This window comes from Gorilla gorilla, chromosome 13 (genome assembly GCF_029281585.2).
Source record: "Gorilla gorilla gorilla isolate KB3781 chromosome 13, NHGRI_mGorGor1-v2.1_pri, whole genome shotgun sequence".
NCBI lineage: Eukaryota > Metazoa > Chordata > Mammalia > Primates > Hominidae > Gorilla > Gorilla gorilla.
The window spans coordinates 37,402,147-37,416,949 of NC_073237.2; the positions used below are offsets into that span (position 1 = coordinate 37,402,147).

Here is a 14,803-nt window from a genome sequence, read left to right on the forward strand (position 1 = left end):
GCTGCTCTTATTATATTACATAGAAATGTAAAACAGTACCAATTCTTTGAAAGTCTGATAGAATTCAGCTGTGGCTCCATCTGGTCCAGGACTTTTTGTTGGCAATTTTTTTTTTTTTAACCATTTCAATCTCACTGCTAGTTAATGGTCTGTACAGAGTTTCTATTTCTTCCTACTTTAATCTAGGATTGTATATTTCCAGGAATCTATCCGTCTCCTCTAAGTTTTCTAGTTTGTGCATGTAAAGGTGCTCACTGTAAGCTTGGTCTTTTGTGTTTCTGTGGTATTGGTTGTAGTATCTCCCATTTTGTTTCTAATTGAGCTTATTTGGATCTTTTCTCTTCTTTTCTTGATTAATCTTGCTATTGGTCTATCAATTTTGTTTATCTTTTCAAAGAACCAGCTTTTTGCTTCATTTATCTTTCTTTTTTTGTTTCAATTTAATTTAGTTCTGCTCTGATGTTTGTTATTTCTTTTCTTTTGGTGGGTTTGGGTTTGGTTTGTGCTTGTTGCTCTAGTTCCTTGAGGTGTGACGTTAGATTGTCTATTTGTGTTCTTTCAGACTTTTTGATGTAGGCACTTAATGCTCTGAATGTTCCTCTTAGCACTGCTTTTGCTGTATCCCAGAGGTTTTAATAGGTTGTGTCATTATTATTGTTCAGTTCAAAGAATTTTTAAATTTCCATCTTGATTTCATTGTTGACCTAAAGATCATTCAGGAGCAAATTATTTAATTTCCATGTATCTGCATGGTTTTTACGGTTCCTTTTGGAGTTGATTTCCAATTTTATTCCACTGTGGTCTGAGAATACTTGATATAATTTTGATTTTCTTAAATTTATTGAGACTTGTTTTGTGGCCTATCGTATGGTCTGTCTTGCAGGACGTCCCAAGTGCTGATGAACAGAATGTATATTCTGCAGTTGTTGGGTAGAATGTTCTATAAATATCTGTTGAGTCCATTTGTTCTAGGGTATAGTTTAAATCCATTGTTTCTTTGTTGACTTTCTGTCTTGATGACCCATCTAGTGCTGTCAATGGAGTATTGAAGTCCCCCACTATTAATTGTATTGCTGTCTATCTCATTTGTTAGGTCTAGTGATAATTGTTTTTTACATTTGGGAGCTCTAGTGTTAGGTGCATGTAGATTTAGTACTGTGATATTTTCCTGTTTGATTAGTCCTTTTATCATTACATAATGTCCTTCTCTGTCTTTTTCAATTGTTGTTAAAGTCTGTTTTGTCTAATATAAGAATAGCTACTCCTACTTGCTTTTGGGACCATTTGCATGGGATATCTTTTTCCACCCTTTTACCTTAAGTTTACGTGAGACCTTATGCATTAGGTGAGTCACTTGAAGATGGGAGGTACTTGGTTGGTGAATTCTTATCCATTCCGTTATTCTGTATATTTAAGTGGGGCATTTGGGCTGTTCATATTCAATGTTAGTATTGAGATATGTGGTATTGTTCTATTCATTGTGCTAGTTATTGCCTGAATACCTTAGTTTTTCATTTCCATTGTGTTGTTTTATAGGCCCTGTGAGATTTATGATTTAAGGAGTTTCTACTTTGGTGTATTTTGAGGTTTTGTTTCAAGATTTAGAACTCCCTTTAACTGCTCTTGTAGTGCTGCCTTGGTAGTGGTGAATTCTCTCAGCATTTCTCTGAAAATGACTTTATCTTTGCTTCATTTACGAAGCTTAGTTTCAATGGATACAAAATTCTTGGCTGATAATTATTTTAAGGAGTCTAAAGGTAGGACTCCAATCCCTTCTAGCTTGTAGGGTTTCTGCAAAGAAATCTGCTATTGATCTGATAGGTTTTCCTTTATAGGTTACCTGATGCTTTTGCCTCATAGCTCTTAAGATTCTTTCCTCTGTCTTGACTTTAGATAATCTTACGACTATGCCTAAGTGATGATCTTTTTGTGATGCATTTCCCAGGTGTAATCTTTGACATTCTTTCTTTTTTTTTTTTTTTTTTTGAGGTGGAGTCTTGCTCTGTCACCCAGGATGGAATGCAGTGGCATGATCTTAGCTCACTGCAACCTCCACCTCCCAGGTTCAAGTGATTTTTCTGCCTTAGCCTCCCAAGTTGCTGGGACTACAGGTGCGTGCCGCCATGCCCAGCGGAGTTTTGTATTTTTAGTAGAGACAGGGTTTTACCTTATTGGCCAGGCTGGTCTTGAACTCCTGACCTCATGTTCCGCCCACCTCGGCCTCCCAAAGTGCTGGGATTACAGGTGTGAGCCACCGTGCTCAGCCATGACATTCTTATATTTGGACGTCTACATCTCTAGCAAGGCCAGGGAAGTTTTCCTTGATTATTTCCTCAAATACATTTTCCAAACTTACAGATTTGTCTTCTTCCTCAGGAACACCCATTATTCTTAGGTTTGGCCATTTAACAGAATCTCAAACTTTTTGGAGCTTTTGTGCCTTTTTTTTTTTTTTTAATTCTTTTTTGGTCTTTGTTGGATTGGGTTATTCTGAAAGCCTTGTCTTAGAGCTCTGAAGTTCTTTCTTCTGCTTGTTTGATTCTGTCGTTGAAACTTTCCAATGTATTTTGCATTTCTCAAAGTGTGTCTTTCATTTCCAGAAGTTGTGACTGTTTTTTTATTTATGCTACATATTTCTCTGGAGATTTTTTTCATCCATATCCTGTATTTTAAATTTCTTTAAGTTGGTTTTCACCTTTCTCTGCTGGCTCCTTCGGTAACTTAATAACTGATCTTCTGAATTCTTTTTCTGTCAATTCAGAGATTTCTTCTTGGTTTGGATCCATTGCTGGTACTAGTGTGATCTTCTGAGGATGTTACAGAACCTTGTCTTCTCATATTACCAGAATTGTTTTACTGGTTCCTTCTCATTTGGGTAGACTATGACAGAAGAAAGATCTGAGACTCAAGAACTGCTGTTCAGATTCGTTTGTCCCATGAGGTGATCCCTTGATGTGGTGCTCTCTCCCTTTCCCTAGAGATGGGGCTTCCTGAGAGCCAGACTGCAGTGACTGTTATTGCTGTTCTGGGTCTAGCCACCCATCAGAGCTACCGGGCTCCGGGCTTGTACTTGGGAGGGTCTGCGAAGAGTCCTGCGAAGTGATCTGTCTTTAGGGTCTCAGCTGTGGATACCAGCACCTGCTCTGGTGGAGGTAGCTGAAGAGTAAAGTGGATTCTGTGAGAGTTCTTGGTTGTAGTTTTGTTTCGTGCACTGGTTTTCTTGAATGCTGGTTACGCTGGCAGTGAAGCTGTCATGTGAACAGAGTCAGGGCCTCTGGTTAGTGTGGATGTTACAGGCAGTGGAATTAGCTGTTGTTTTCTCCTTCCCTTGGAGCAGGATTGTTCTGTTATGAATTGCTGTAATGGTTTGTGTTGGTTGGCCTCCAGCTAGGAGGTGGCACTTTCAAGAGGGCATCAGCTGCAGTAGTATGGGGGGATACAAGCTTGCCCTAAGGTCATCTGAATAAATATTTGGGTTTCTCAGGTGATTGGTGGGGCCATAGGCCTGCCACAAGTTTATGTCTTTTGTTTTTGGCTACGAGGTGGGTAGAGAAAGACCATCAGGTGGGGGCAGGGTTAGGCGTGTCTCAGCTCAGACTCCTCTTGGATGGGGCTGGCTGTGGCCAATGTGGGTGATGGAGGGGGTGGTTTCAGGCCAAAGAAGTTATGTTCCATGGGGGAGATGGCAGCCTCTGCTGCTGATCTTACTGAAACTATTCCAAAACATAGAGAAAGAGGAAATCTTCCTTAAATCATTCTATGAAGCCAGTATCACCCTAATACCAAAACCAGGAATGAACATAACAAAAAAAAAGAAAACTATGGACCAATATCCCTGATGAACTTAGAGGCAAAAATCCTCAAAAAAAAAATTAGCCAACCAAATCCAGCAGCATATCAAAAAGATCCTCCATGATCAAGTGGGTTTTATAGCAGAGATGCAGGGATGAGTGAACATACACAAGTCAATAAATGTGATACACCACATAAACAGAATTAAAAATAAAACTCATATGATCATCTCAATAGATGCAGAAAAAGCATTTGACAAAATCCAGCATCCTTTTATGATTAAAACCCTCAGCAAAATCAGCATAGAAGATATATATCTTAAGGTAATAAAAGCTATCTATGACAAACCCACAGCCAACATTATACTGAACAGGGAAAAGTTGAAAGCATTCCCCCTAAGAACTGGAACAAGACAAGGATGCCCACTCTCACCACTTCTATTCAACACAGCACTAGAAGTCCTAGCTAGAGCAGTCAGAAAAAAGAAATGAATAAAGGGCACCTACATCAGTAAAGAGGAAGTCAAACTGTCGCTGTCTGCTGATCATATGATCATATAACTAGGAAACCCTGAGGACTCATCCAGAAAACTCCTAGATCTTATAAATAAATTCAGTAGTTTCAGGACACAAAATCAATGTACACAAATCAGTAGCACCGCTATATACCAACAGCAACCAAGCTGAAAAGAAATCAAGAACTCAGTCTGGCGCAGTGGCTCATGCCTGTAATCCCAGCACTTTGGGAGGCCGAGGTAGGCAGATCACAAGGTCAGGTCGAGACCATCCTGGCTAACATAGTGAAACCCCGTCTCTACTAAAAATACAAAAAAGTAGCTGGGCGTGGTGGCACACGCCTTTAGTCCCAGCTACTCGGGAGGCTGAGGCAGGAGAATTGCTTGAACCCGGGAGGCGGAGGTTGCAGTGAGCCAAGATTGCGCCACTACACACCAGCCTGGGCGACAGAGCGAGACGCTGTCTCAAAAAAAAAAAGAAAAGAAATCAAGAACTCAACTCCTTTCACAACAGCTGTGAAAATAAAATAAAATAAAATAAAACAAAATACAATACAATACAATACTTGGGAATATGCCTATCCCAAAAGGTGAAAGACCTCTACAAGGAAAACTACAAAACACTGCTGAAAGAAATCAGATGACAAAAACAAATGGAAACATATTCCATTCTCATGGATGGCTAGAATCAATATTGTGAAAATGACCATACTGCCAAAAGCAATCTACAAGTTCAATGCAATTCCCATTTCACCATCATCATTCTTCACAGAACTAGAAAAAAAAATCCAAAATTCATATGGAACCCAAAGCGAGCCTGCATAGCCAAAGCAAGACTAAGCAAAAAGAACAAAGATGGAGACATCACATTAACCAACTTCAAACTACACTATAAGGACTATGAGGTCACCAAAACAGTATTGTATTGGCATAAAAACATGTACATGGACCAATGGCACAGAATAGAGAACCCAGAAATAAAACCAAATACTGGCAGTCAGCTGATCTTCGAAAAAGCAAACAAAAACATAAGGTGGGGAAAGGACACCCTATTCAACAAATGGTGCTGGGATAATTGGCAAGCCACAAGTAGGAGAATGAAACTGGATCCTCATCTCTCATCTTATACAAAAATCAATTCAAGGTGAATCAGAGACTTAAATCTAAGACCTAAACCCATAAAAATTCTAGAAGATAACATCAGAAAAACTCTTCTAGACATCGGCATAAGCAAAGACTTCATGAACTGAAAGAACCTAAAAGCAAATGCTACAAAAACAAAGATAAATAAATGGGACTTAATTAAACTAAAAAACTTCTGCACCACAAAAGAATAAGCAGAGTTAATAGACAACCCACAGAGTTGGAGAAAACTTTCCTAAACTGTGCGTCTGACAAAGGGCTAATATCTAGAATCTACAACAAGTTCAAACAAATCAGCAAGAAAAAAAAATCCCATAAAAAAGTGAAAAGTGGGCTAAGGACATGAATAAACGACTCTCAAAAGAAGATACACAAATGGTCAACAATCATATGAAAAGATGTTCAACATCATTAATTACCAGGGAAATGCAAATCAAAACCACAATGCAATACCACCTTACTCCTGCAAGAATGGGCATAATTAAAAAATTTTAAAAAATAGATGTTGGTGTGGATGTGGTGAAAAGGGAACAATTTTACACTGCTTGTGGAAATATAAAGTAGTACAACCACTATGGAAAACAGTATGGAGATTCCTTAAAGAACTAAAAGTAGGTCTACCATTTGATCTAGCGATCCCACTACGAGGTATCTATCCAGAGGAAATAGAAGTCATTATATGAAAAGACACTTGCACACGCATGTTGACAGCAGCACAATTTGCAACTGGAAAAATATGGAAACAGCCAAAAAGCCAACAATCAACAAGTGAATAAAGAAAATGTGGTATGTATATGTGTGTGTGCATATATATTTATACATATACATACGTATATATTTATACATATACATACATATATATATATGTTTATTCTACTCAGCCATAAAAAGGAACAAAATAATGGCATTCACAGCAACCTAGATGGAGTTGGAGACAGTTATTCTAAGTGAAGAAACTCAGGAATGGAAAACCAAACATTGTATGTTCTCATTTATAAGTGGGAGCTAAGCTATGAGGAGCTAAGCTTAAGCTTTGCTTAAGCAAAGGCATAAGAATGATACAACGGACTTCGGGGACTTGGTGGGAAGAGTGAGAGGTGGGTGAGGCATAAAACACTACACAGTGGGTAGAGTGGACACTGCTTGGGTGATGGATGCATCAAAATCTCAGAAATCACCACTCAAGAAATTATCCATGTAACCAAATACCACCTGTTCCCCAAAAACTACTGAAATAAAAAAGACAGGCCAGGCACGGTGGGTCACGCCTGTAATCCCAGCACTTTTGGAGGCCGAGGCGGGCAGATCACGAGGTCAGGAGATCGAGACCATCCTGGCTAACACGGTGAAACCCCGTCTCTACTAAAAATACAAAAAATTAGCTGGGCGCGGTGGCAGGCGCCTGTAGTCCCAGCTACTAGGGAGGCTGAGGCAGGAGAATGGCATGAACCTGGGAGGCAGAGCTTGCAGTGAGCCGAGATTGGGCCGCTGCACCCCAGCCTGGGCGACAGAGGGAGAATCTGTCTCAAAAAAAAAAGAAAAAAAAAAAAAGAAATAAAAAAGATAAAATAAAGCTGCTTTAAATGTTCCTAAAAGAAAAAAATCTTCTCTTAGCCATAATAATATAGAAATTTGCTTACAGTTACAAATAACAGAAAAAAAAATTAGTTTCTTAGTACCTTAGCCAGTATTGCAAAAGACTTGACACGGGCTGCAATTCAGCTCATACTAGAGACTGTGATTCCAAAATTTAATTTCATAAGTTGTAATCAGCGACAAAAACATTACAATAGAATATGAGAGACATTAAAAGGCAATTTCGTCATTGTTGACTACTTATTAATTTACAACTTAGTTGATTAAAATTAAAACAATCTTAGCCGGGTATGGTGCCGTGTGCCTGTAGTCCCAGCTACTCGGGAGGCTGAGGCATGAGAATCCCTTGAACCCAGGATGTGGAGGTTGCAGTGAGCCAAGATTGCACCACTGCATTCCAGCCTGGGCGACAAACCGGGACTCTGTATCAGAAAAAAAAAAAAAAATTAAATTAAAACAATTGGTATGCTTTCTGGTGACTGGTAGTAAAATGATTGTTTTACAAATTTCAAATAAATGTATTCAAATACAAATAAATGAAATGTAAAATGGTAAAGCTGTTTTGGAAAACAGTCTGGTAGTTCTTCAAAAAGTTAAACATAGTCATGAGTCAGCAATTCCACTCCTAGGTATATATACAAGAGAAGTGAAAACATATGCCCACACAAAAACTTGTACATGGATGTTCATAGGAGCATGACTCATGACAGTAAAAAAATGGTAACAGCCCATACATCCATTAATTGATAAGTAAATAAAATATGGTATATCCATACAATGGAATACTATTTGGAATTAAAAATTAATAAAATACTAAGCATGTATTAGTATTAATAAAAACTAATACATGCTTAGTATTTTATTAATTTTTATTTCCAAATAATATTCCATTTGTCTTAGTTTTCAAGGCTCACCTATGAGCCTTGGAACAGAACAGAGAACCCAGAAATAAAGCCAAATAACAATAGTCAGCTGATCTTCGAGAAAGCAAGGCTCACTGTGCTAAGTGAAAGCATCCTGACACACAGAAGCACATATTGAATGATTCCATATATATGAAATGTCCAGAATAGGCATGGCTAGAGCTGGGAGAGGGATAAGGGAGGTGATGGTTAAACGGTGCAGGGTTTTATTGGGCTGACTGAATAGTTCTAAAATTGACTGGGGGCATGGCATACTGGCTCACAGCTGTAATCCCAGCTCTTTGGGAAGCTGAGATGGGAGGATCACTTGAGGCCAGGAGCTGGAGACTAGCCTGGGCCACATAGCAAGATCTCGACTCTACTAAAAATAAAAATAAATTAGCCAGATACAGTGGTGTGTGCCTGTAGTCCTGGCTACTTGGGAGGTTTGAGCCCAGGAGTTTGAGGTTACAGTGAGCTATATCATGCCACTTGCACTCCAGTCTGGGCAGCAGAATGAGAACTGGTCTCAAAAAGATAAAAATAAATAAAAATTGAAAAATAAAGGTGATTTAGGTGATGGCTGCACACTTCTGTGAATATACTAAAAAGTTTTAAATTGTTTACATTAAATATGTCTATTATACGGTATAAAGTATATCTTAATGATACTTATAAAAAACAATTATACTATGCAATGGCTCTTAAACACTCAAAGAAATATTTAAAGCTATAAGTAAAATTGAAAGAATGAAAGCCACTCCTGTACCTTTAGAATGTAATTTTTAAAGTGAGAAATGGATGTAAAATGTCCTAGTATAAAGATACTTACTGTCTTTCCATACTGGCTATTTCCTGATTATCGTCTTTAATCTACAAAGGCATAAAAAGAAAGTAGTATTTAAAAAAATAACTCATTGTAAGGCTATCTTACAGATAATTTCCTTCTAGAGTACATTGTACTAAAGTGTCAAATCTAGTCTCTTTCTTGAAATCTATTTTTTAGATTTCAACCTTTGAAGTTAAAGGGAACAGCACCAAGGAACCATTCACAGATTCCATCCTTTTTCCTCAAAGTAAGGGTAGTAACTGATATACTCACAGCTACCCTCCAGGCACCATGAGGTTAGCTCATCTTCAGGCCTGGATAAGTTGATATAAACATCTAGGATTTCTGAGATTCCCCTCAGTTTCCCACAAGGTAGGGTTGCTAGATTGAGCAAGCCCAGTTAAATTTGAATTTCAGATAAATAGTGAATACCTTTGAGAGGATATACGTACCATGTAATATTTGGAATATCCATATCATTGACAAGCAATGAATAATTTTTCCATATACATATATATCTGAAAGATTATTTATTGCTTATCTGAAATTCAAATTTAAGCAGCCATTCTATATTTTATGTGGTAGGCGTACCTCAAGATCACTCCTCCCCATCCTTCAATGATTTCTCTCCAAGGAACTACACAGGTTCTAGATTTAATACCTTTCTGGAATGATTCTAATAATTAAATAGTCCCTGAATTGATACCTACATTTCTTCTAAATGCACTGCGCTTGATCTAAGTCTAAGGGCAAAGGAGTCCCTGACTGGAGCTGTGCCCATATACATATGAAGTTCTCCTAAGGCCCTTATAGTTAGGATGTGTCAGGATAAACAACATGCTAATTATAATTTGGAGCTAAACTAAATCCACCCTTGGGGTAGTAAGAAAGCTACTAAATACATGTTACATGTGTCATGACTTTAGGACATACGATAATTTCACAGGACATTTTAATTCCATTCTCTTCATGGAGGCACTGATAATAACAACCACAAAAAGTCATTAGCCTTGGGATACTCCATTTTCTAAATACAAGGCCCAAAACAATAATGAAACATATCTTCAAAAAGATTATCTAAATATTTAATGACCAATAAAGAAGAGTGTCAAGTATTCCTAATAAGGAAAAGTTAGCTTCACCTAAGTTACTATGAAATACTTGATTAAGAAAATCTAGGCTGGGTGCCTACAGTCCCAACACTTGGAGAGGCTGAAATGGGAGGACTGCTTGAGGCCAGGAGGTGGAGACCAGCCCAGGCAACGCAGTAAAATCCTATCTCTACAAAAAATAAAAATAAAAAATTGGTGTGTTGGCACATGCCTGCAGTCCCAGCCACTCGGGAGGCTGAGGTGGAGGATCACTTGAGCCCAGCAGCTCAGGGCTACAGTGAGCTATGATTGCACCACTGTGCTCCAGCCTGGGTTACAGAGCAAGATCCTACATCAAAAATAATAATAATAATAATAATAAAAGAGTAAGAAAATCTAGATTAAAAAGTCATTTCTTCACATAAACTATTTTTAGACAATACACTTACTAGCTTTACTACTTGCATTAATATTCCTTAAATAAAACAAATCAATACATGTACCAAAACCAGACATCTTAAAATAAGTATGTTTGTTTTGCCCACCTGCTTAAGTAATTTCTCTCTCTCTTCCATTGGAGATCCTATGCTTTTGTCTTCTGCAATCATTTGATCTCGATGGGACTCCAACTCATAAAGTTTTTCATGCAGCAATACCGCCTCCTGTTTCACCTGGGAGTGAGCTATTTCCTAAAGGAAAATAAGAAGGGAAAGTTTTAATTAGTATTTTATCAACAATTATTCTAAAATAGGTTTCAGTTTATAAGAATGGGGGTAAATTTAAACTACCAGCATCTTTAAATACAGACAACAAATATCATTAGTACTCAATAATGCTACAAAGCACATTCCTAAATTGGAAGAATAAAAATAAATCCTGCTATTTTCAGTCTAAGATTCACAAGAAGTTGATAGTCTCAGTTTATTTTATTTTCTACATATAAGACCTGAATAAGTATAGGACAACTCTACCAATGGGAGGATAAAGACAATGTCAAAACATATGTACAACTTTAAACACAATGTCTGATTCAAAGTCCACAGAAGTGATCTTTGGAGAGAAGATATTTTTCCCTAAATAGGTCATAACATATATTTTCCCACAATTTTGTGGGTTGAATTGTGTCTGCTCAAAAAGGTAAACTGGAGTTTTAACATCATAAACCTGTCAATTTGACCTTTATTTGGAAATAGGCTCTTTGCATATTTAGTCAAGTTAAGATATGGTCATCAGGGGTGGGCCCTAATCCAATATGATGGTGCCCTTTATAAGAAGAGTACAGACACAACAGAGACACACAGGGAGAATACCATGTTATGACTCAGGCAAAGACTGGAGTGATGCAGCTGCAAGTCAAGCAATATCAAGAGCTAATGGATACCACTAGAAGCTAGGAAGAAGCAGAGCAAGATTCTTTCTAGAGTCTCAGAGGAAGCATGGCTCTGCTGACACCTTGATTTCAGACTTCCAGGCTCTGGAATTGTGAGAAAATTTGTGTTTCTTTTAAGCCATCCAGTTTGTGATATTCTATTACAGCAGCACTAGGAAATTAACACATGAAATAACAGTTACTGTGTACTCACCACTATCCCACCTTTCACAAAGAAAAAACTAAGGATGTGACAAAAATGTTATTAGATAACAACAACAACAAAAAAGGTAGGAATGGTGTTGGTGATGATTAAAATGACATTTGAGACTCTTGTTTACTGAGCATCTGTTCTGTGCCAGGCACTATACTACATGTTATTTATATGCTATCTCTACTATCCAAAGTGATACTCTACAAGATAGTACTAGCATCTCTATTTTACAGATGAGAAAACTAAGGATCTGACATGTAAATAACTTTTCAAAGTTAACAAAGACATAAGAGTTAACAGTGACATTTGAAACCAGACCTACAGCATGAACAAAATAAAATTCTTAGGAGGGAAGACCTCATTTTTTTTCTTGAGATGGAATTTCGCTCTTTCACCCAGGCTGGAGTGCAGTGGTGCCATCTTGGCTCACTGCAAACTCCGCCTCCCAGGTTCAAGCAATTCTCCTGCCTCAGCCTCCCAAGTACCAGGGATTATAGGCACCCGCCACCACGCCCAGCTAATTTTTGTATTTTTAGTAGAGATGGGGTTTCACCATGTTGGCCATGCTGGTCTCAAAACTCCTGACCTTGTGATCTGCCCATCTCAGCCTCCCAAAGTGCTGGGATTACAGGTGTGAGCCACCGTGCCTGGCCAACCTCTTCTCTTCTAAAAGTATGAAAGAAGGAACCTCCAAAAAAGGAACAAGTAGACGAGATAATTTTTCAAAGTCCATAAGCAATGGATTATATATACAGTTCAGGTAACAGATTAGGCATCAGATAAGATTTAAAAAAGCCATGCTAAAAAGACATAGAAGAAATGCAGATATTTTATGCTATCCTTTTTCATAGTATCGTCTCCTTTTTGCCTAACAATCCTATAGATTTGTTTGAATTTCATCTTGATAAAACTGTTCTGGAAGACTTAAGCTCATGTTAATCCTTCACCTGATTTTTTCCACTCTTGTGTACTGAAAAAGCATGACCTAATACGTTGTACAGCAGTGAACATAAAGTATTCAATAAATACTAGTTGATTGACCACTATCTGACAGATATTTTCTTGAAGAACAAGTCCTAAACAAATAAATAAAAGAAATCTGGGCTGGGTGTGATAGCTCACGCCTGTAATCTCAGCACTTTGGGAGGCCAAGGCGGGCGGATCACAAGGTCAGGAGTTCAAGACCAGCCTGGCCAACACGGTGAAACCCTGTCTCTACTAAAAATACAAAAATTAGCCGGGCATGGTGATGCATGCTTGTAATCCCACTACTCGGGAGGCTGAGGCAGGAGAATTGCTTGAACTCAGAAGGCAGAGGTTGCAGTGAGCCAAGACTATGCCACTGCACTCTAGCCTGGGCAACAGAGCAAGACTCTGTCTCAAAAAAAAATTTTTTTTTTAAAAGAAAGAAATCTGGCAAAAGTTAAATAGAATTAGTGACTTATGTTATCTTAATTTGCACATATTGTGTATTTTTAAAATTCTTGTTATTTTAGGCATAAATGTACTGACATCAGAGAAGAATGGCATCAGTACAAAAAGTAAATCTAAGGTTATAGCTTATGATTTTTCCTATGGAAACTAAATTCACCAAGTGAAGTAAGACTTGACTCTCTCAAACCCACTCCAAAAAAGAACCGTGAGGAATTCTGCAAGCTGGTTGTATTAATACTAAATGTGGTCCTTCTTTAAGCGTATTTCCATCACCAGAGATCCAAGGAAATAAAAATTAAGTGTATTTATAGATGGACAACCAGACACAGAAAACTACCTGCTTTTTTTTACTTTTTTTAGACAGAATCTTGCTCCATCGTCCAGGCTGGAGTGCAGTGGCGTGATCTTGGCTCACTGCAAGCTCTGCCTCCCGGGTTCATGCCATTCTCCTGCCTCAGCCTCCCGAGCAGCTGGGACTACAGGTGCTTGCCACCATGCCCGACTAATTTTTTGTATTTTTAGTAAAGACAGGTTTTCACCGTGTTAGCAAGGATGGTCTCGATCTCCTGACCTTGTGATCTGCCTGCCTTGGCCTCCCAAAGTGCTGGGATTACAGGCGTGAGCCACCATGCCCGGCCAACTACCTTACTATTTTTAATTAAATAACTTTTTCAATAGCAAATTCTCAAAAGAATTAATTACAAAATACTCATTTCTTTTGCAAGCTAGGGTGTCAGCAATCTGTCAGTCTACAACAGTTCCTAATACTGTCATCATGATATCTACCTGAATCCACAGGAAATCAGGAAAGGGAGGCAAGATTTGAGATACAGACAGTATACTGAAACGCCAAAAATATGAAAAAGGAGTTCAAACAAAAAGAAATTCATTGGCCAAAAATGATATAAATAGATACTCAACTTTATGCATAAATAAATGAAAATTCAAATAAGGTAGTAATTTTTACCTATCAAACTAGCTAAAACTGGAAAAGTCAGATAATATTTACTGTCAGTGAATGCAGGGGAAATAAGCATTCACGTACATTACATCTAGAAGTAAAAGGTGGAACGACCTTTTTGAAGGCAATTTGGCAATCTGACAACATTTTGATCCATTGTGATAATTCAATCTGATGATATAACTTTGCATAAAATGTATGCTTTCACAGGAGTATTGTTTATAATCCCAGAAAACTATAAACAACCTGTTCATTTACAAGGCTGTGTTATAATTATACAACATAATACAACGTAGCAATTTAAAATAATGAGGAGGTTCTCTAAGAACTGATATAAATAGACACTGTAGATACAATGTTAGGGTGAAAAAAGAAAGCTGCAGCTAGCATAGCAAGTAGGAACCCCACTTGAGGTTTTCCACAACTGTAAAACTAAGATGGGATTTAGGACTCTTGTGGGGATTACATGAAGATGATGCTGATATGTGTTTACAGCTCAAAAAAGCATACAGTAAGCACTTGATAAATGTCTTTCCAGTAGTTCTATCTGGAAAGAAGGACACAAAACAGACATTTTGGCTGGGCGCAGTGGCTCACGCCTGTAATCCCAGCACTTTGGGAGGCTGAGGTGGGCGGATCACAAGGTCAGGAGATCGAGACCATCCTGGCTAATACAGTGAAATCCCGCCTCTACTAAAAATACAAAAAAATTAGCCGGGTGTGGTGGCGGGTGCCTGTAGTCCCAGCTACTCTGGAGGCTGAGGCAGGAGAATGGCATGAACCCGGGAGGCGGAGCTTGCAGTGAGCCGAGATCGCACCACTGCACTCCAGCCAGGGCAACAGAGCGAGACTCTGTCTCAAAAAAAAAAAAAAAAACAGACATTTTTACTTTCATCTTGTTCAACTATTTTTAAACCATATGCACATTTTGTTTTGTGAAATAAAACGTTTTAAATAA

General features: G+C 38.2%; 1 protein-coding gene across 4 annotated transcripts in view; it reads right to left on the reverse strand.

The window, feature by feature from the left end:
• IFT74 (intraflagellar transport 74) overlaps nucleotides 1-14,803 on the reverse strand; it is a 114,255-nt gene that overhangs the window by 35,446 nt on the left and 64,006 nt on the right. For all 4 annotated transcript variants that reach the window (XM_063696313.1, XM_019034014.4, XM_019034013.4 and 1 more), the window contains 2 exons: nucleotides 10,413-10,556; nucleotides 8,780-8,820 (listed from right to left, as the gene is read on the reverse strand). In XM_063696313.1, the coding sequence (XP_063552383.1) occupies nucleotides 8,780-8,820; nucleotides 10,413-10,556 (185 nt within the window). The remainder of the gene's footprint in view (nucleotides 1-8,779; nucleotides 8,821-10,412; nucleotides 10,557-14,803) is intronic.